This window comes from Myxocyprinus asiaticus, chromosome 28 (assembly GCF_019703515.2).
Source record: "Myxocyprinus asiaticus isolate MX2 ecotype Aquarium Trade chromosome 28, UBuf_Myxa_2, whole genome shotgun sequence".
Lineage (NCBI taxonomy): Eukaryota > Metazoa > Chordata > Actinopteri > Cypriniformes > Catostomidae > Myxocyprinus > Myxocyprinus asiaticus.
In genome coordinates this window covers 27,346,872-27,367,261 of record NC_059371.1, presented here as the reverse complement: position 1 = coordinate 27,367,261, position 20,390 = coordinate 27,346,872, and the positions used below count along the sequence as shown (strand labels likewise).

General features: G+C 40.9%; 1 protein-coding gene across 2 annotated transcripts in view; it reads left to right on the top strand.

The window, feature by feature from the left end:
* Positions 1-20,390, top strand: part of LOC127419155 (zinc finger protein castor homolog 1-like) — a 163,819-nt gene that overhangs the window by 127,891 nt on the left and 15,538 nt on the right. For both annotated transcript variants that reach the window (XM_051660326.1, XM_051660325.1), the window contains 7 exons: positions 1,370-1,534; positions 3,374-3,546; positions 4,197-5,059; positions 9,170-9,302; positions 9,778-9,841; positions 10,770-10,933; positions 11,936-12,058. In XM_051660326.1, coding sequence (XP_051516286.1) covers positions 1,370-1,534; positions 3,374-3,546; positions 4,197-5,059; positions 9,170-9,302; positions 9,778-9,841; positions 10,770-10,933; positions 11,936-12,058 — 1,685 coding nt within the window. The remainder of the gene's footprint in view (positions 1-1,369; positions 1,535-3,373; positions 3,547-4,196; positions 5,060-9,169; positions 9,303-9,777; positions 9,842-10,769; positions 10,934-11,935; positions 12,059-20,390) is intronic.

Genomic DNA, 20,390 nt, shown 5'->3' with positions numbered 1-20,390 from the left:
CGACCCCTGGTGGACAAAACCGCGCCTCCCCTTCTCAGCAGATGGCAACGGTTCCTCTAGCTCTCGGCGGCTGGCAGCGACCCCTCCGACCCCAGGCAGATGTCCGTGGCTGCCCCCCTGGTGGATGGCAGCAGCAAGGACTCCGCCTCTGTATCCTTCCTCCCTCCCGGGTTTCAGCACCACTGTAACAGTATGAGGATGGGCAAGGAGGAGGCAGGAACTGGCTGAACAGTCAACATAAACTTTAATGATATAAATGAACTTAAAACAACATAAAACATAAGGACACAGACACACATGCAGCGCGGCCACGTGCGTCTCTCTCTCTCTCTCTCGAACTGGTGTCTCCGGCCCCCTTTTATCTCGCTCTCACGCTGATCAGCTGATTCAGCGCTGGCCGTGCACCCTCACGGACCGGCCACGCCCTCCTCCTCGTCACAGGGGGTTTTTAGCATATAAATATTCTCTCATTATTATTGTCTAACCCCACACAAAACTGTGCTTTAATACTTTAATTAAAAATGGGATCATATCTCAGATGGGGAATTAAAGAGAAACATTTTTTGGTTGCCTTGTTTATTTGTTTGTTGTCTTTTCCCTGTGCACGTTTGAAAACCATCTGCACGGAACATGATTTTTCAGAAGCTTAGAATATCGCAACTGTGATCTCTGCATGTCGAATGATCCATCTTAATTAGAAATGGCAAAGTAAAAAGTACTAAACGCGCTAGCTTTGTAACCTTTGTTAGTAGCTAAGAGTCAAATATCAGCTGAGCTTAGAAAGGTACCACAGATTCAAGTCAGAGTATGTGAGTCATTATGCTTTCTACACTTGGTGCACAGAGAGGCAAGCCCAGGTAGTTTCAATATGAGTCATCTATGAGCCATAGTAAGTGCAAAGCATTGACTGGTTTTAGGTGTATATGGCATTTTTGCATCTTTGAAGGATTGTAGGGTCATTCCTTAAGAAAGTGAACAACTGAATCCCGCCACGAAGGGCCCCTCCAAAAGGCTGAATTTTACATACGAAAGTCACTTAAATTTGCCTTAAATAAATTTGTTGTTTACAATGATTCTGGGTAGTGCATTATTGCGATTAATTTTGAAACTTGAGATTATTTATTTATTAAAATGTTTTGTTTTGTGTTTTGTTCGTTTTTTATTCTGCCCTCCTTAATGAGAAGGGCACAATAGAATTTGCCCGATTCCTGTTGCAACAATCACTAGTGACATGCACCACTCTTTTACCTGGCTGCAATTGTCCGCGATGCTCTGCAGCTGTTGCAAGAGTAATAAAGTGACTCATTGTTGGTTTCCTACAGAACACACCTCCCCCACCTTACGGACTCTGTGTCTATGTTGTTTACAGAGATTCACCAGTAAGCAGGATGTGATAAGGCATTATAACATGCATAAGAAGAGGGACAACTCCCTGCAGCATGGATTCATGCGCTTTAGCCCATTGGATGACTGCAGTGTCTACTACCATGGCTGCCATCTCAACGGCAAGAGCACCCATTACCACTGCATGCAGGTAAACCACAGCAAAAACCCCTAGTTTAAAAAAAAGCACATTCACCCTTATATAGACATGCAAAGAATTGCAAGAATTTGGGGAAATAGATGTAATAAAATTAGTAAAACATGTTCTGTTAGTTTCTCCTTCACCGAGTAAGGGCGCTTGCACAAGTCTAGAGTTTACATCAATTTGGAAAATCCATTGATTTGCAAGGACAAAGAGGAAAAACGTGAAACTGACGCTCCATCGTGCAACCAAAAGTTGAGAAAAACATTAACTTTTGCCGCAACGAACTCTGATGTAGGCATTCATTGATTAATAAGAACTTCAGTGAGGGGGGTTCAGTTGTGCTTTCAGAAATCCAATTCGCTGTGTTCCCGCTTGATTTTAAACTGACATGGCTCTTTCCCTCAAAGCAAATCTTACACACTCATATCCTTTAAATGCACCATCTGACCTTTCTCTAGTGAGTAGGCAACCTAAACTTTTTGTATCCTCCACTTAAGTGACACACAATGCATGGTGGTCATGGAAGATAGAATATTCCTTTTTTTCCAAAGGGAAAAATAGAGGTGGTGGGACACCAGTGCATATTCCGATACTCCTGACAATCTTCTGGCTTTCGGTTGACTTAAAAAGGATATTAAAGTTCTCCTACTTTTTCCTCTGGGCCTATACCGTATGACCATTTAAGAGCAGTTTTTTGTTCGTGAGACAGAAGGTGTTATAAAGTAAATAAAACAAAAATTAAAAGGATGAACAGGATGGGGCCCTCCTCTCCCCTCACCCTCTCTCCCTCACTCCTTAATTGGCATGGATAAAATTCTGTTCTGTTACTTGTTTATATAAACTCAACATTTTTCATCTTTTAGTACCAAGATCATTTCCCACCAGATCTGTTTAATTCTTTACATCTGCTTATTTTCAAGGTGTCACCTAGCCCAGTGCTTTTTTCACTCCTGGAAACAGTGGCCTGGGCTTGAGATATATTCTTTTTTAAACTTCCCTAACGGTGTCATTGTTGTAAGACATTTCAGCTCTTGTTTTAACAGCAGTGAGAACAGGCAGATGTTGGCACCCGTTCTCCTGATTTACGGAGAAAAAAGCAGAGTGGCATTTTTTTCATTGTTTGACTGAATATGGCCAAGTTGCCCTGTTTGAACGGGTGAAAAGTGCCAGAGATGATATACAATTGCTGGTTTTAATTCAAACATTAGTTTGTGTTCTTCTGCTGCCTAGAGGGCTCCTGAGTGCTGCTGTTGAGTAACAGAACCTTTCAAACCAAAGAAAGTGACAGTTTCCCCGAACAACCCCCCTGACTCTACCATTCTTTCGACTAAAGCAGAGACACTGGCTCTCTTATATAGACTTAAAGCCTTAAATGGAAGAAGGTTGTAACCACACACCACCTCCCCAAGCTATCTTTTGCATGCCACATATTGCATATCACAAAAAATAATCCTCTCTTTCATCTCTTTGAAGCTGTTTTCATTAAACGCTCACCTGTTTTGGGGGGTAAAAGGTTTTCTTTTCATATTTTATGAGTTGTCTCAGGAGTGCATTTTTAACAATGCTCAGATCTTGAGAAAATGTTTCCTGTTAATTTTTTTAGGTCACCTGTTTCTTTTGCTACCCACATTGAGTTCATTGCCAAACTGAGCTATTTTTGTGTCACATCTCCGAGATGTTGTTTTCATATCCCTGCAGACTACGAGAACTTGAGTGCGAAGCCACTGTTTTCGTACTGAGCAATTTTCTTCCAGTGCAACAAACTGAAACTCACACTTGGTGTTTATTTCAAGTTTTGTGCACGCTTTGTCTCATATAGGGCTTTTTTCATTTCCTGTTTGCCAGGTGGGCTGTAACAAGGTGTACACAAGCACCTCTGATGTCATGACTCATGAGAACTTCCATAAGAAAAATGCACAGCTGATCAACGATGGCTTCCAGAGGTTCCGTGCCACAGAAGATTGTGGGACAGTTGGGTGTCAGTTCTATGGGCAAAAGACTACCCACTTCCACTGCAGGTATGGTGGCAGGCAGGGTTATCATTAAAACTAAGATGAAAACTGCTGATTTAAAAACATTTTCATAAACTGAAACAATTTATGCAAATCAAATGAAAACCTAAAACTAAACAAAAGTAATGGAAACTATTAACCGAAGTTTAGGATAAACAACAACAAAAATATTTTCGAGATCATCGATCTTCACACATCGACGATAATTACAAAATGTATTCTTTTTTAATTGTCTTTTATTTTTAAGCATATTTTATTTAGTTCCTTTCACACGGCATTATACGTCCGTCTGTGCTGTTTTTTAAAATGTTGTTCTATGTAAACATGCATCAACATCAATTTAAAAGAACTTCAACTTTTAAAAAATTTGATTCGAGACACCTACATTCCATTTCATTCTTTGTGCTGTCTAACTTTTTTGAATGCAAGAATGTGCTCGGTCTGAACAGCCCCTTACAGATTTTGCCAATCTTTTCTTCAAAGGTATTTTATTTGTAAATCAGTTTAAAAATCATATTGAAATAATGTCTACTTAGGAAAAGCAAAACAATAATAAACTTGGTGGCAACTAAGACCCAATAACTGGTTGATGATTAATGTGCGAAACAGGGATTTTTGAGTTTAATCTTTCTATTTTCCACCACTGTGAAACTAAGGCGCCCAGGCTGTACCTTCACCTTCAAGAACAAGTGTGACATCGAGAAGCACAAGAGCTATCACATTAAAGATGACGCTTACGCCAAGGATGGCTTCAAGAAGTTTTACAAATATGAGGAATGCAAGTACGAAGGCTGCGTCTACAGCAAGGCCACCAACCATTTTCACTGCATCCGTCAGGGCTGTGGCTTCACCTTTACCTCCACCAGCCAGATGACCTCACACAAGCGCAAACACGAGCGCCGCCACATCCGATCATCAGGCATGCTGGGCCTCACTTCCTCCTTCCTTTTGCCCAAAGAGGAACAGGATGAGTCCAGCAACGATGACCTCATGGATTTCTCAGCGATTAGCAGCAAGAACTCCAGTTTAAGTGCTTCTCCAACCACACAGCAGTCCTCCACTGCACCACACATGCTGCCCACTCCAACAACCACCATGTCCTCCAGTCACAGCATCAAGCCAACCGCCGCTCTTCCTCCGGCCAGCCGCATATCCACCCTGCTCTCCCAGGCTCTCCCCAGCAACGTGCCCATGGCTCTGGCTCTTTCCAACAGCACCTTAGCAGGGGCTTCCAACCCCTTCTTTCCTCTCATTCCCAGAATGTCCATGTCGCTCACACCCTCTGCCCCTGGCCTGATCTGTGCCGGCAACTCCAGGGCTCACTCCATGCCCAGCGACTCTCTTCCCCAGACCTCAACCCCACCTGGGGACCCAGCCGCTGCTACTGTAGCTTCCACTCCAACCTCCTTTGCTGCATCATCCATCATGGAGAAGATCTCGGCCAGCAAAGGTTTGATATCGCCCATGATGGCCAGACTGGCAGCCGCTGCCCTGAAGCCCTCAAGTAACCTGGATGCAGGTTAGTTTATCTCATTTTTCTCTGCATAGTATCAACTCATGATCATGTAGATATTCTCATAATGTCATTATCTGCAGTTATAATACAACATACAACAGCATAAGGATCCACCCACCCAGTTCTCAGGTGTATGAATGTACAGTATTCAAATCTCCCAATATGTTTAGCTGGAAACAGGAATAGAAAGATACTGTCAAAGGATCAGTTTTCCATACTGTGGTTCCTCTGCTGAAAAGACCAGCTTAAGCCAGGAGCTACTCTAGTTCAGGTTGGTTTATGCTGGTTAGTACTGGTTTAGTGCTGGTCTACCTGTTGGATCACATAGCCAAGATGTTAAACAGCAAATCTTAGCTGGTGAATGTCAGCCAACATAGTCTTTCTCGTGAAGCTGACTGACCAAGGAAGTCTTGCTGGTTAAGGTAGTTAATGGTTCCCATGGACATGGAAAACCTGGAAATGTCAGGGAATTTTACAATTGGGTTTCTCAAAATCATGGAAATAATGTAAATCTTAAAACGTCATGGGAATTTCTATAGTGAATCTACATTTGTGAAGTTATGCTATACTCTTAATCATTTCATTGGCACTCTTTGTGAGTGAAGTCTGTATAAATTAAAAACGCTTTTCCAGTACTCCAAACAACTGGTAAAATCATGGAAAATTCATAGATATACATTATTTAAAAGGTGTGGGAATCCTGTGGCCTGGTTGGGGCACCAGCATCCAAAACTTCGAAGACCAGCACCCCAGAAATGTTTGTCTTTTCAATAGGGTGAGAACATGAGAACAACTCAGTTCTATAGATCAATCTCGCCCTCTCTTTCCCTCTTTTCCTCTCTAACAGTGAAAGGGCACTTTCAGGTCATCAGCTTATGCTATCTGCAGACGGTACACAAATCTCTGATTTCAGGATTAGGGCAAAAAATTAAAGGGCTGTTTTGCTGCTCTAGTCTTGTTATTGCAGTGATCATTGTCATGATACCCACAATCCATTAGCAGATAAGTGCTGAACTAGTGAGTGGGCTCTGTACAGCTGCCTCTAATATCATTCTCAGGAGGATCCTGGGGCCTGTGTTCTACACGCTTCCTCATCACCGGCCTCTTATCTGAGCGTGCACTCGTTCCAACCAAATGGAGCCTGAATAATATTAAGTTGAGAAATTGGAGGTACAAAGCAGCTTTTTATATGCACTTTGATATAGAGGAAGAAATATCAAAAACTGTTGAAGCAGAAATGACTTATTGCTCCAGAGAGGCAGATGTGTGTGTGCGTACATGTGTGCATGTGTGATTGTGTGTATTTGGGCTTGTGTGTATGTGGGATGATAACTTGTTCTCAGCTTTCAGTGTTTGTATGAAAACACTAATGTAGTCTCTATTCTTAAAGTGTTTCAGGCCAGTGAGTAAATTAGTTCCCTTACAAAAAAGTACTGTGTAGGTACAGTGATGGTTTCAGATGGTAATATTATGGTACTTGGATAAATGGCATGGTATAAAATGATTTCCATATTCATGTATCATTGTATTTGCATGATACTTCAAGGTATTTGAAAGAATACCATGACACTAAACATGGCATTAACGTGGGATATGAGAATGGTACCATGTCCAAAACCAAAACCATTGTTCTATAGTACATGTAAAAAAAAAAAAAAAAAGGATTACCATGCTACATGTCCAAAAAAAAAAAAACATGGCATTACCATTGTACCATGTCCACAAACCATGCTATACCATGGTATTTTTGGTTCATTTTTGTTTGTACAGGGATAAATGGAGTCTGGTGTAAGCTCAGAGTGTTGGGATGTAGATTGGAGTCTGCTGTTATATTTATAGGAGAAAATTGGTTCCACAGACTTGGGGGCATCTCAGATCTTCCCAGAGAGAAGGCAAAGAGAGGCTTATCTTAGGAAGAGAGAGAGAGGACCGTGTTGGGGTGAGGTTGGCTAGCTGGTTATAGATAGTCTGACTGCCCTACAAGAGGACGAAGGAGAATTAAATGAACCGTATGTTAGAATGCTTCCGCGTATGAGCATCTTGTGTTTAATTTTGGTACTTTTGTGAAAGTTGAGAGGAAATAAAAGTAAAATAGAGAAAAAAATCCCCCACTAGAGTTATTTGCAGATCATACCGTGGAATTGCTAATTTTACACGTTCGCTCAGAAAAGACGTGTGAACAGGACATTTGGGTAAAATATGAAGAGGATGTGGTCAGAGTTCAGCGTTAGAAAGCAGAGAATGAAATTTACTGCAGCTATTTTCATACAGCTTTGTCTTTTTTTTTTTTCAAACTCGTACTTTTAGTCAAGAGGGCAGTTTTGCACAAACATGTCTCTGTCTTACCGTATGAGAAGAGTTGCATGCTAATTTGTTCAGGTGGTTTTATTTCCTGGTTGAATGTTCACTGTTTTATCCAGGCTTACCCCCAGAGTGTTTCTGAAGATCCTGGAATCTGAGGGGTTCTCTAATTAGACACCTAGTACAAATAATCTTTCACAAGTTCAGTAACTTCATCAAGGTAATTGCACAGTACAACATTATTCTTGGATAATTTCCAGACAAACACAGCTTTGTGAGCACACGCAGGTTTTTTTTTTTTTTTTCATGCTCTCTTAGATCATGGGCAATTTTTTGTTCTAGAAACTGCAAAGCTGAAGGTTTAATGACTCTCCTCAGATGGTTGTTATTTAAACATCCCTTGTTAATGTCAGGCAGTTTATCACCACAAAAAAGAAAATGAGAAAGTGATAAAGCTGAGACAATGTCCTTCCTGTAAAAAGCTGTGGTTTTAGAATGGTTTTAGGCACTTGTCATTGTTTTGGGCAGCTAGACTATCTTAAACCAGCTAAGACCAGCAAACCAGCTTAGCAGGGTGGAGAGGAGTCTTTTGAGGACAGGCTGTGAGGTTAACATCATTACAGTGCACTACACACTTTACGCATACTGACTGCAGATATGGGCTGAATTGAGGTGGACTGAGTCGTTTTAGGTGCAAAGACAGGGGGTAATTAGTCAAATGAGAATTACACACAGCAGATGACTTAAAATAGGGCAAAGCGAGGTTGGTATGAACTAACCCTTCTGGCTTTATTGGGATATGATATGCCTAAAGCCAACACATCACAATAAGTCATTATTTTACCTCCTCCACTGTGTAACTGTAACAAACACACAGTCAAGTCATCAGGAATGGCACTTGAGTGACACTATCTAATAAAGTCCATGTTTGTATGTGGGTGCATGTGTTTGTCACCCAGGGTGGTGTGTTGTAGGGGGTATTCCTCTGTTTTCACATGGTTAAACGCCCTCCAAACTGAACGCCAAGGGCAGGGCGGGCGATAGCTGTCACTTTTCCTCAGAGGGGCCTGTTAACAACAGTCCCCTCATACACACAATCACGGTTGATGCACTCAGCACTTCTTTCAGCTTGTGTCTGGTACTCCAGTGTAACCCGTTTTTTAATAAAATACCACTTACTGCATACCGAAAGCCTGGCTTTCTCTGCATAGCCTGAGGGCAAAATTAATATTTCAAACATTTGGGGATTGGAGGAAAAGCCAGGTCGCATTCCCGTCAGTTTTTTCTACCCCCCTTCTTTATCTATTCCACCTTGCTCCTCTCCTGTTTTCACTCTCCCCATCTTCTGAATACCTATTTTGAAAATCTGATCGAGAGGTCACGCTATTTGAACTGATCTGATTGGCTGTCACCTCTAATCTGCCGGACAAGCAGATGTTCCTTTTGGGCATGCTCAGTGGCATCGACTGCCGTCCGTCGTCAGGCCAACAAGTACATGTGGTGATGGAGGGGGCGGGGTGGGGGTTGCAGTCTGAATCTGCCACTTTCCCTCAGCATTAGCATGCCTCTTAATGACCAGCTAAGAGGCAGACCCACAAATGAGTTGTGACAAGGCTGAAGAAAAAGGAGTCTTTTTCCCTCATTCCCGCTGCTGCTCAATCAACATTTAAACGCCTTGACGGGCTGACATAATTCTGCAATAATTATCACTCCTGGTCTTCTCCTTGGCCCGAATAGAAGTCAGATTGGATCTCATCACAGTGCAATAATGCTGACCAACAATAACTTTGTTTTCTCCCTCTCTCTCCTCAGGGATTGGGCAGCCAGCTCAAGCAGGCCAGTTTAATTCAGTTGAAGTGAAGCAGGAGCCAGTGGACGGCACCTCGGGGGTCTCCCAAGACTCCATCCAAGAGCACAGCCTGGACCTGAGCAAGAAAGACCACAGGTATCCCATCAAGCACTGGCCCCAGCCCCCTTTTCGGCTCAGCTACTGTTATCTATCTCTCAAATAAAGCTGTATTGTGTTAATTAGTGTGAGGGCTCTTGTTAAAACTCCCTTCTCGAGGTGGGACGGTTCAGTGATCAAGGAGGAAAATTTACACACTCCCTCTTTTAAACGTTGCAAAGCCCTCCTTTGAGGAAATCTATTATACAAATGCAAAAATTCTCCCTTAATGTTTCTTTCCCCATCTTTTCATAATGCACGTCAAGAATGAAGCATGACATGTTTGCACATTCATTTAGATGAAAGTGTGTTTGCATAAACCCTAATTTCCAGCCCCCTGGTTTTCAATGCAACAGCACACTACATTTCATTTTTCCCCTTTTCTTCACTGTATATTCACAATCTGAGATAAATTATAATATTAACTGTTCTCATGCAAATCTAGCCTAAACACTGTTCATATTGCATCTTCCAGCACTGAATCAAACGGACACCCGGCGCCCGGAAAAACATCTCTTTTATCCTCGCTTATGAATAAGGTAAGATTCATCCATCAAGCACTTTTCATCCCAAGACAAATTAGCAGGATGCAGAGGGGGCTGTTTGTTTTTTAATGTTTCACAGCTAATAGGATGAGTTTGTATCATTTAAATTTTCTAGCCATTTTTCATACAGTGTAATTTCAGCCCGGCGCTCGCAAATTAATATAATGAAGCAGGAGCCGGTTGCCACGGCAGATATATAGAGATGTTTGTTTTTTGATGAGCTGTTTTGAACTCTCAGTGCATTTTTTTCTCCCGCTTTCTTCTTTTTCGTCTCCATCTGCTCTATCTTTATTTATGGACTTTGTAAATTATTTGATTAAAAAGTCAGCACCAAGAAAAAAAGAGCAACTGTCACCCTCATTTTTTAAAAAGACGAAATGGTGCCAAACAGATATTTAAATGTTGTGTGTTTTTGTGGAGATTAAAATGGACATTGTTTTAATCATACATCTTCTATGACTAATATTAAATGGTATGCATATACCATTACCTTGATGATTTAAATAGAAAACTCAGTCTAGTTTTCCTGACAGCTGAGCTCAGCTCTCTCTCTCTCTCCGGTTCATATTCAAGACTTATAACTGAAACTTATATTAAGCCTCAACATAAAACTTTATAATGTCTTTAATGATTTTTTGTTGTTTTTGTTTTTACAAATGTTGTTGATTTATTGTAATGCACGTGGTGTATATTGTGTATTTTGTTTACAATGAAGACTTTATCTAATTTGTGGTAATTGTCTAGATGATAATACTGTACACCTCAATTTTCCACACAGAATCAATGAATCTAAATTTAAGCACATAGCATAAAGCACACAAAAACTGTTGTATGTATGATCTGTGCTCAGGTACGACAAGGCTGTTTGTATAAGATGTCATGAAACTTGCCTAAGCATGAGTGTTAATGTCTTTGTATGTAGATGACACATGTGAATCCTGGCTTCTTCAGTGCTTTGAATCTGAAGTCTGAGCTGGAGGGAGCTCAGGCAGCTGATGGCTCAGAGGCAGCTCAGTATCTCAGCAGGGTGATGAAGAGATCGGGCCCAGAGAAACCAGTTGAGCTATGGAGGGCCTATCTGCGCAGGTGCCTGAAAGAACCTTCTGTTTCTATAGAGTCTTCAAGCTTTACATTCAAAGTCCTGCCCACACCGCATTTTATTCGAAGCATGAAATTAGGTTTTCGCTTGTTTCAATTCCCTTTTACACAAGCGGAACATTAAAGGGATGTGGGTCTTTTCTTAAAAAATAAAAAATAAAAGGTATCATTTAGAGCCCCATTTTACCGACAGTTTGTAACTGGGTAGTATGCATGACATGGAATTTCAAGCAGAAACACTATCCTGCAGTGGGGCATGCTATATTTAACTGAAACTGTTTTAAAAAGCATATTTCAAATTCTTGTAAAATTATTATACATGCTGTTTTTATGACATCATATTAATTGAGAAACTACATAGGATATTTGTACTTTTAAAAATTAATTTGTCACACTGCATGACTATTGAAATGAACTGCAAAAATGATTAAATGTTTATATGTGTATATGTCTATATATATATATATATATATATATATATATATATATATATATATATATATATATATATATATATATATATATATATGTGTGTGTATGATATAAATGTATGTTATTTGTCAACTACCCAACTACAGTATGTATCACCACAGTGTGCCCAAATAGATAGTCTATGACAGAAAACACAGCCATTCTCTGGCTCCTCATCCTCTGTTTTTTATTGAAGCTGGTGTCTGGTTTTTGTCACCATCAGTCTTTATGATGTACCCGGATTGCTTGTCAGTGCCATCTTGCAGTGTTTGTTCCCAGGTTGTTATATGGAAAGAGAAGGTTTATCCAGAGCATGTGATGATATGTATTTTGTTACAAAGCCTTGACAAAATGTCCCAGCCAGTGACTGCTGCTTTTAACTCAGGTGTAGTTCACCTAAAGAATCACCTTACTCAAAGTCAGATGAGCTAAACCGAGAATACAAGAACATTAGAGTAACTGAATTTACAAGCAATTTATCTCATTTTTAAGAGTTTCTGTCTTTCTCATGTTGTGCAGGTATGACACTGATGATTTCTGTGAAGCCCAGTGTGATTTCTTGCACAAGATACATTTTCATTGCCTGGTGGAGGATTGTGGGGCCCTTTTCAGTACAGTGGACGGAGCCATCAAACACGCAAAGTAAGGAGCACGCTAGTTCACAGCGAAAACCATTTCTTAATAAGTTGAAATATATATATATATATATATATATATATATATATATATATATATATATATATATATATATATATATATAACATCCTTATAAATCTTCCTTAAACAAGAAAAATGTACTTGAGAATTGTGTCTTCATTTACTCACCCTCATGTTCTGAACAAGTTCAGGTTGCAAAGAGGGGACTGTTACAATTATGCCAGATTGTTCTGCAACAAGCAAATTTCAGCGCTTGATAAACGGCAATGTTTTTTCCTTCTGCTCTAGTGTGCTGAGGGGCCGCTGTGCTTTGTATGTTTATTGTTAGTTACGAATGTTGCCTACAATGCTTACATAAAATACAGCCTCAGCATCAGAATATAAGCTCCAGGTGAAAGTAAAGTAAATAAGACAGGAATATGTTACTATTGCATACAACAAATCCTCAAAGTAATAAAAATAATGTATCATATTATAATGGCAAACTGGACAACAATAAATAATTGTTGGGTTATAAAATTAATAAATAACAACTGAATTCCAAAATGTTACTGGGTGAAGTAGGTTTTGCACAAAAAAAAATTGTTTTGTATAAATTTATGTAGGTAAATATTGCTTTTTTTATTACTGTATTGTGGAAAAACTGGGAAAACATGCATTAATTATCTTTAACTAGATTTTTATTTCATTAAACATTTTGAATATACTTGGCTACAATGGTTGATAGGATGAATTTAAAATTATGATGTAAAATAAATTTTATGTAATTTTTTAAGCAAAAATTTTCAAAATGGGGCCCCAGCTTGGTCGGTTGCTTGGGGCCTCAGAAATCGTAAACCCGCCCCTGATTAAATATCACCTCGTAAATTACACACATAACCTCGGTTCCCTGAGACAAAGGGAACAAGACATTGCATGCTAACGCTTATGGGGAGTGTCCTTCCACTCAACCTAGTTGAAACCTCTCTACAATAATGGCAATATTCTAATATTGGCTATGGTGTTTGAGCCCTGCCTTTTTAGGTGCGAAGCTGTCCGCTATAACAGCAGGTACACCATTCCTCAGAATTTTCTTACTGAGGGACAAGAAGGGCATTGCTCACACCTCAGAAGAACTCTGAGTCTTGTAGTGCGGCCAGCGTTTGCAATGTCTCCTTCCCTTTTTCTCAGGGAACCGAGGTTACGTATGTAACCAAGACATTCCCTTACGACTCAGTACGACACGACATAACCTTCCAGAGAGAAAACATGATGCTGCAGTCCCGCAGGATGGCAACCAATATGAGTATGCCACAAGTGAGTGACCCTCATGTTGAGCCAGGAGGGGAGCACTCAGAATGAATATATGAACTATTGTCATATAGTATGAATTAACCCTGTCACGTACCCAGTCGGGAAGGGAGTTTATTTATAATGAAAGTGCTTGTGACTTTATGGTAAATTACAACGGCCTGAATGCAGGAGGTTGTGTAAAATGATGGGGAGCCTGTACTTAAGGGGAGGGGCATAAGCATATGTTTGGCAAACGAAATAGCAAGCGCTCTAAACAGAGAGGACTTGTGAAGATAGAGACGTTACATCTAGGTTGTAAAACCTTTCGAATGTGTTTTGAGAAGACCTAGGAGGCCATGCCTCTAGTTGAGTGTGCTTTAACACCAACTGGGCAAATCTTACACTGCGACTCTTAAGCCAGGGCAATTGCATCAATTTCCAGTGAGAAAGTCTTTGCTTGGAGATGGACATTCCTTTCGTGTGTCCTCCATAGCACGCAAAGAGCTGATCAGACAGTCTGAACTGGCAGGTGCACTCAATGTATGCGTGTAGTGCCCGCACATGGCATAATAAATGAAAGGATTGGTCTTCATCTGAATTAAATGGAGGAGGGAAGAAAGCTTGAAGGTGAATCACCTGCACTCTGAAAGGCGTGGTTAGAACCTTAGGCACATAGCTTGGGCTGAGGATGCCAGATTGTGCCTTGCACCTGAGAGAGATCTCTCCTCAGCAGTATTTCCCATGGTGAGCTGTAAATCATCTCTATCATTTCTGGAAACCATGGCTGATTGGACCATTTCCGTGCAATTAACAGAACTGTTTCCATGTCCACTCTAACTTTGATGATGACAGAATGGAGGAGGCGCACCGGGGAAAGCGCATACTTGTGATTCGCCGGCCATATGTGTGACAGCGTGTCATGGCGACATATATACGCCACTACTGTTGTGTTGTCCGAATGAATCAGAATGTGGTGATTTACAATATCTGAATGAAAAGCTCTCAAAGCTAGAAAGACAGCCAGTAGCTCTAGGCGGTTGACTTGTCATGGCCGTTTCGCACCTGTTTCCAGGTGTCAAAAGTCGGGCATCCATTACACACCGCGCCTCAACCTGAGTTGGATACATTTGTGGTCAGCACTTTCTTTCTAAAACTTGACCCAGCATAACAACCTGTTGGTAGAAGGCTGGTGCTCTCCATGGTGCTAGCACAGCCAGACAGTGGCGAGTTACCGCAATGCACATGAAAATGAAATTACTTCAGCGGTAATGTTTTTTTTTATAACTGAAACAGACACCGAAGAATGGTCTGTATGCACTCGTTCATAAGGTGCGCATGCATGAACTCCTAAAAAGGAGATTTACTGGCTGGGGAAAAGTGTGCCAGATTTTCCATATGGCAAAGCAGGAAGTCTCTGCGTTCGCTCAGTAGTGCCTCTGATTGGCTAGTAATAACCAATCGCTGAGGTCATTCAAAACATACACACCGGTGTGAGTAGCGTGGTGCCATGCGAGGGTTGGATGTGTGAACGGCGAGCTCTGCGTATTTTGCTAGTTTTTAATACTTTTTGTGTCATAAACTGGTGAAATTCAATATACTCTATTTCATAACTGTTCTATTAAGACAATATGTCAAAGAATTCAAACACCTCAGGCTCTGGAGACATTAAAAGACACGTACATGCTCTAGCTGATACCCCGCAGACCAGGGACTCAGTTTGGATGGTGTGGCGGGAGAAATTCAGCATCAACTGTCCAGCATGTCGGTGATGCTGATGAAGGTCATAGCAGACTTGGAGGATCTTGCTGTAATACTTCGTTCGATTACGGCCATGGAGAAGAAATTCTCTGAGTTGGTTACAAGAATCGGAGACGTCGAGAAACGGATCGATTATCTGGAGTCATCAGAGAGGGAATTAGCTGCTAACCTGCTAGTGACCATTCCTGAGAAAGAAGAAGGCTGAGATATGGTGAAATTCCTAGACCATAGGAATGGTCTCTTCCCAAGTCTGCTCAACATAACAGGCCATAAGCTGGAAATTGAACGAGCTCACAGAGTCCTGGTTTGGAGATCCGCTGAGGGAGACAGGCCTGATCAATTCTGGCCAAATTTCAGAGATCTTGTGTTACGCGAGGCACGGAGTAAAGGAAGGCTTTCTTGGAAGAACCACAGCATTTTCTTGTTCCCAGACTTTGCGAATTCAACGAGAGAAACGTGATCGATTCAAGGAATGCAAGAAACTCTTACATCAACGGAGGGTCGCTTTTGCACTGATATTTCTGGCCAAACTAAGAATAGGTACTAAGGATGGGTGCAAAGTATTTACATGCCCACAACAAGCGATGTCTTTCATAAAATCAATGGACAGAGGAAGTCATGTTGTGATTCTCATGTTGCTCCCAAGTGAGCCTGACTAACTGAACATTTTCTTGACTGTCTGAGGAAGCTGGGCACCTTTTTTGTTTCTTTTTGTGATGGTTCTGCCTAGTGGCTGGAGTTTGTTTTGTGGAATAACACTCCTTCAAGAAACTTTTGCATTGACGGAGGGACTCTTTTACACTGAAGTTTCTGGCCAGATGAGAATAGATGCCAATGATGGCCGCAAAGTATTTACTTGTCCCCAACAAGCTTTGTCCTTTATAAAGTCAAGGGAATGAGTAAGTCATTGTGTGGCGCTCACTTTGCAGCCAAATGGACCTGACTCAATGAACATTAACACTGTCCAAGGAAAATGGGTGCCGCCTTTGTTTCTTTTTGTGCTGGTTCCGCCTAGCGGCTGGAGTTTGTTTTGTGGAATAATACTCCTGCGGGTCAGCTGTGGATATATCTGCCCGTTCTTTGTTCTTTTGCCTCCTATTGGATGGAGTTTGTCTTGTAGAATATTTTTTTGCAGGACATTGGAAGGATTACGTCATCTGCTGCACTTATGAAACAGCCGGCTCACTGAACATTCGTTTGACTGCCTGAGGAAACTGAACGTTTTTGTATTTATTTATTTATTTATTTTATAAATTTTGTGTGTGTGTGTGTGTGTGTTTGTTGGTTCCGCTAAAGGCTGGAGCTTGTTTTGGGGAGGAACACGCCTTCGGGACAGTATTATTCTGCCTATTGGCTGGAGTTTGTTTTATAGATTTTTTCTGTTATGTAATTCTATCTCACAAAATTTGTATAGAAACACCGGACTTGAGCAGTCCGACTGCAAAGTTGTCGTGGGGGCTGTTGTAGGCGTACATGGACTGCTTGAGTTTAGAGGGATGGATGCCAGTTGCCGCTGTCATGCGTGGGGTTAATGCGCACGTTTTTCTGTTTGTTTGGTTCGGGGGGAAGTTCGGGGTTTGATTGTTGCACTCATGTTGGAATGTGGTCTTTATAATCTTGTTTTTGACACATAATCTATTTTTTCTAATATGTAAAAATGTCAAATGGTGGATTGTCTCACTCCATGTGGAATGTGAATGGGTTGGGGCACCCCATAAAAAAGAAGGAAGGTTATTTGTTTTCTTAAACGTAAGAAATATGATATTGTGTGTCTTCAAGAAATGCATCTTTCCCCGCAGGAAGCTGGAAAATTTGGGAAGATATGGGGTGGACATGTTTTCTTTATTGCTGGCTCAAGTAAGAGCAGGGGAGTCATTACATTGATAAGTAAGCATCTACAATTCAAATGTCTCAAACAGATTAAAGATAAATTAGGAAGAGTCATTATTGTTTTAGCAGAAATTCAGGTGCAAAGGTTGATTTTGGCTAATATTTATGCACCTAACGCTGATGATCAGGGCTTTTTTAGAGATCTTGAAGGAATGTTGCAAGCCACTGGCACCCTTCATGATATAATATTGGGAGGAGACTTTAATTTTTGATGGACTCAAAGGATGTGTAAAAATCTTCGTCTGGGACTATACATTTTTTTCATCAGTCCATATGATTTATTTTAGAATAGATTTTTTTATATATATCTAAGTCCCTCATTTCATCTGTTGTGGACTGCTCAACTGGAAACATCTTAGTCTCGGATCACGCCCTAGTGAGTTTAGAGGTGTTGCCACATACGGAGAAAAATAAATCATATAGTTGGCACTTTAATGTATCCCTTTTGCAAAATCCTGAATTTCAACAAATGTTAAAGGCTGAAATTAATGTTTATATGGAGACCAACTGGTCCTCAGTGTCCTCTCTGGGCATGGCTTGGGAGGCACTTAAGGCAGTTCTTAGGGGCCAGATTATACAGTATGCCTCATTCACCAAAAAATCCAAAGCACGAGAACTCGTGGAGTTGGAAGGGAATATTAAAAGTGCCGAGGCAGAGCTGAAGCGCCGAATGTCGTCGGATGACCTCAGAGAATTGACCCGATTGAAATACAGATATAATGCTAATTTGTCACGGAAGGTGGAGTTTTGGTTATTCAGGGAAAGACAGTCATACTTTGAGTCGGGGGACAAAGCAGGGAAGCTTTTGGCTAGATAAATAAAGCAGAGAGAGTCTTTTTCTACCATTCCCTACCGATATTTACCTTGGCCATTGATATTAATAATGCCTTTAAAGAATTTTATCTCAATCTTTATAGTTCCACGTAGGAATATTGTGGAACCATTATAACTCCCTAAACTGACAATTGAGCAAAACAATTCTCTTGATTCTGAGATAACCTTGGAGGAGCTTGGCGAGGTTATTAGGCCTTTCCTACAGGCAAGGCTCCGGGGCCAGATGCTTTGCCGTTGAATTTTTTAGATTTTATGCTACAGATTTGACTCCACTTTTGTTAGAAGTTTATACGGAATCATTAAAGAATGGAAAGATTCCGCCATGACACAAGCCCGGATTAGCCTGATTCTTAAAAAGGACAAAGATCCAAGCGAGTGTAAGAATTACCGTCCAATTTCCCTGATCCAGCTAGATGTAAAAATATTGTCAAAAATTCTAGCTAACCATTTAATTAAAGTTATGACATCTCTTATACATATAGATCAGGTGGGGTTTATTTGGGGCTGCAACTCTTCCGATAACATTAGGCGTTTCATCAATATCATATGGTCAGTGGCGAATGATCAGACTCCTCATCTGATGCCGAAAAGGCATTTGATATGGTAGAATGGGATTATCTTTTTAAGATTTTGGAAATATATGGGTTCGGGAAATCTTTTATTGGATAGATTATGTTACTTTATAGACACCCGGTAGCGGTGGTACAAACGAATGGATTAATTTCAGATTATTTTACTCTGGATAGGGGCACATGGCAGGGTTGCCCTCTTTCCCCATTATTGTTCTGTCTTGCCCTGGAACCATTAGCAGCCATGATAAGAAGGGAAGATGATTTTCCAGGGGTGGTGGCGGGAGGTATGGTGCCATAAGCTTTTGCTTTATGCAGATGATATTTTATTATTTGTCTCCGACCCTACTAGATCTATGCCTTGCCTCCACAGAATTATTAATTCCTTTTCTAAGTTCTCAGGATACAGAGTCAGTTGGTCTAAATCCGAAGCTTTGGCTCTGACAGCTTACTGCCCAGTAACGGCTTTCCAGCCGGGCACCTTCCAGTGGCCCAAACAGGGCATTAATTATTTGGGCATTTTATTCCCAGCAAATTTGTTTGATTTAGTTAGTTAATTTTGACCCCTTAATAAAAAGGTTTTCAAGCGATGTGGGCAGGTGGGCTTCATAACATTTATCAATGATTTGGAAGGTTAATGTTATTAAAATAAATTGTATTCCAAAATGTAACTTCTTGTTACAATCTCTCCCTGTAGATATCCCCCTCTCTTATTTCAAGCAATTTGATAATATAGTGAATTCCTTCATTTGGAATGGTAAACATCCCAGATTACATTTTAATAAATTACATAGGCTGATTGACAAAGGTGGGCTAGGCCTACCCGAGAATTTGTTTTATTATTATGTATTCGGTCTCAGACATTTGGCTCATTGGTCGCTTCCACCTGAGAGAGCCCCCCGCCCCTGGATTTGTATTGAACAGGAAGTTCTTGCCCATATTTTGCCATTATAAAGCCTTTCTATTAAACTAACTGGAGAAGTTAAGTCATACCCCTTTATCTTGCATTTGCACGCAGTATTTACAAAGTGTCCAGAGTGTTTAATTCAGACATTTATTTAAATGTTGCTATGGCTGAACCCTAAATTATGTATTGAAAGGTCCCCTTTCTGCTGGTCAGAGTGGATTGTGAAGGGGGTTTCTACACTCGGTGACCTATATTAGAGTGGAGAGATCTTTTGAAAATTTGGTTCAACACTTTGAGATTCCCAGATCTCAGTTCTATATGTATTTACAGCTTCATCACCTTCTCGGTACTATTTTTGGGAGTAGCACACACCCCCCTAAAGCAGCAGATACTCTGGGAGAGGTGATTACTGCTTTTGGAAAAGATCATGATGCATCAGTGTATTACTCCCTGTTAATTCAGAGTCTGGGGGACGGAGCTTTAACTTCTGTCAAGAGATTATGGGAGAAAGATTTAAACTTGGTATTGATATGGATAGATAACACCTGGCGAAGAGCTGCAGGGAATCAGGATGCTGAAGCGGCCCGTTCACCAGCGAAGCGTCAGCAGTGAGGCAGATTGATGTTTGCCAGAACACTGTAGGGGAGTGGAGAGTCTTCTCATTGCCGTGAAGATTCTGCCCACTGACTCGTAGTCGACGGCGAAGCAGTAGAGGGCTTCTAGACAAGAGATGAATTGCTGTCTTGAAGGAAGAAAATTCTGAGGAATGGTGTTTGCGCACCTGCTTTTATAGCGGACAGCTTCGCACCTAAAAAGGCAGGGCTCAAACACCATAGCCAATATTAGAATATTGGCGTTATTGTAGAGAGGTTTCTACTAGGTTGTGTGGAAGGACACACCCCATATGCGTTAGCACACAATTTCAAGTGTACTGAGTCGTAAGGGAACCATATGGCTTTCTTCTGTGGACCGCAAAAAATGTAAGGTGTAATGTAAATCTTCTTTTAAGCAGGTTAGATAATTTTTCTGGGAAAAAAGGCAATACTAATTAAGAAAATAATTTTGCAGTGATCCTACACATTAAAAT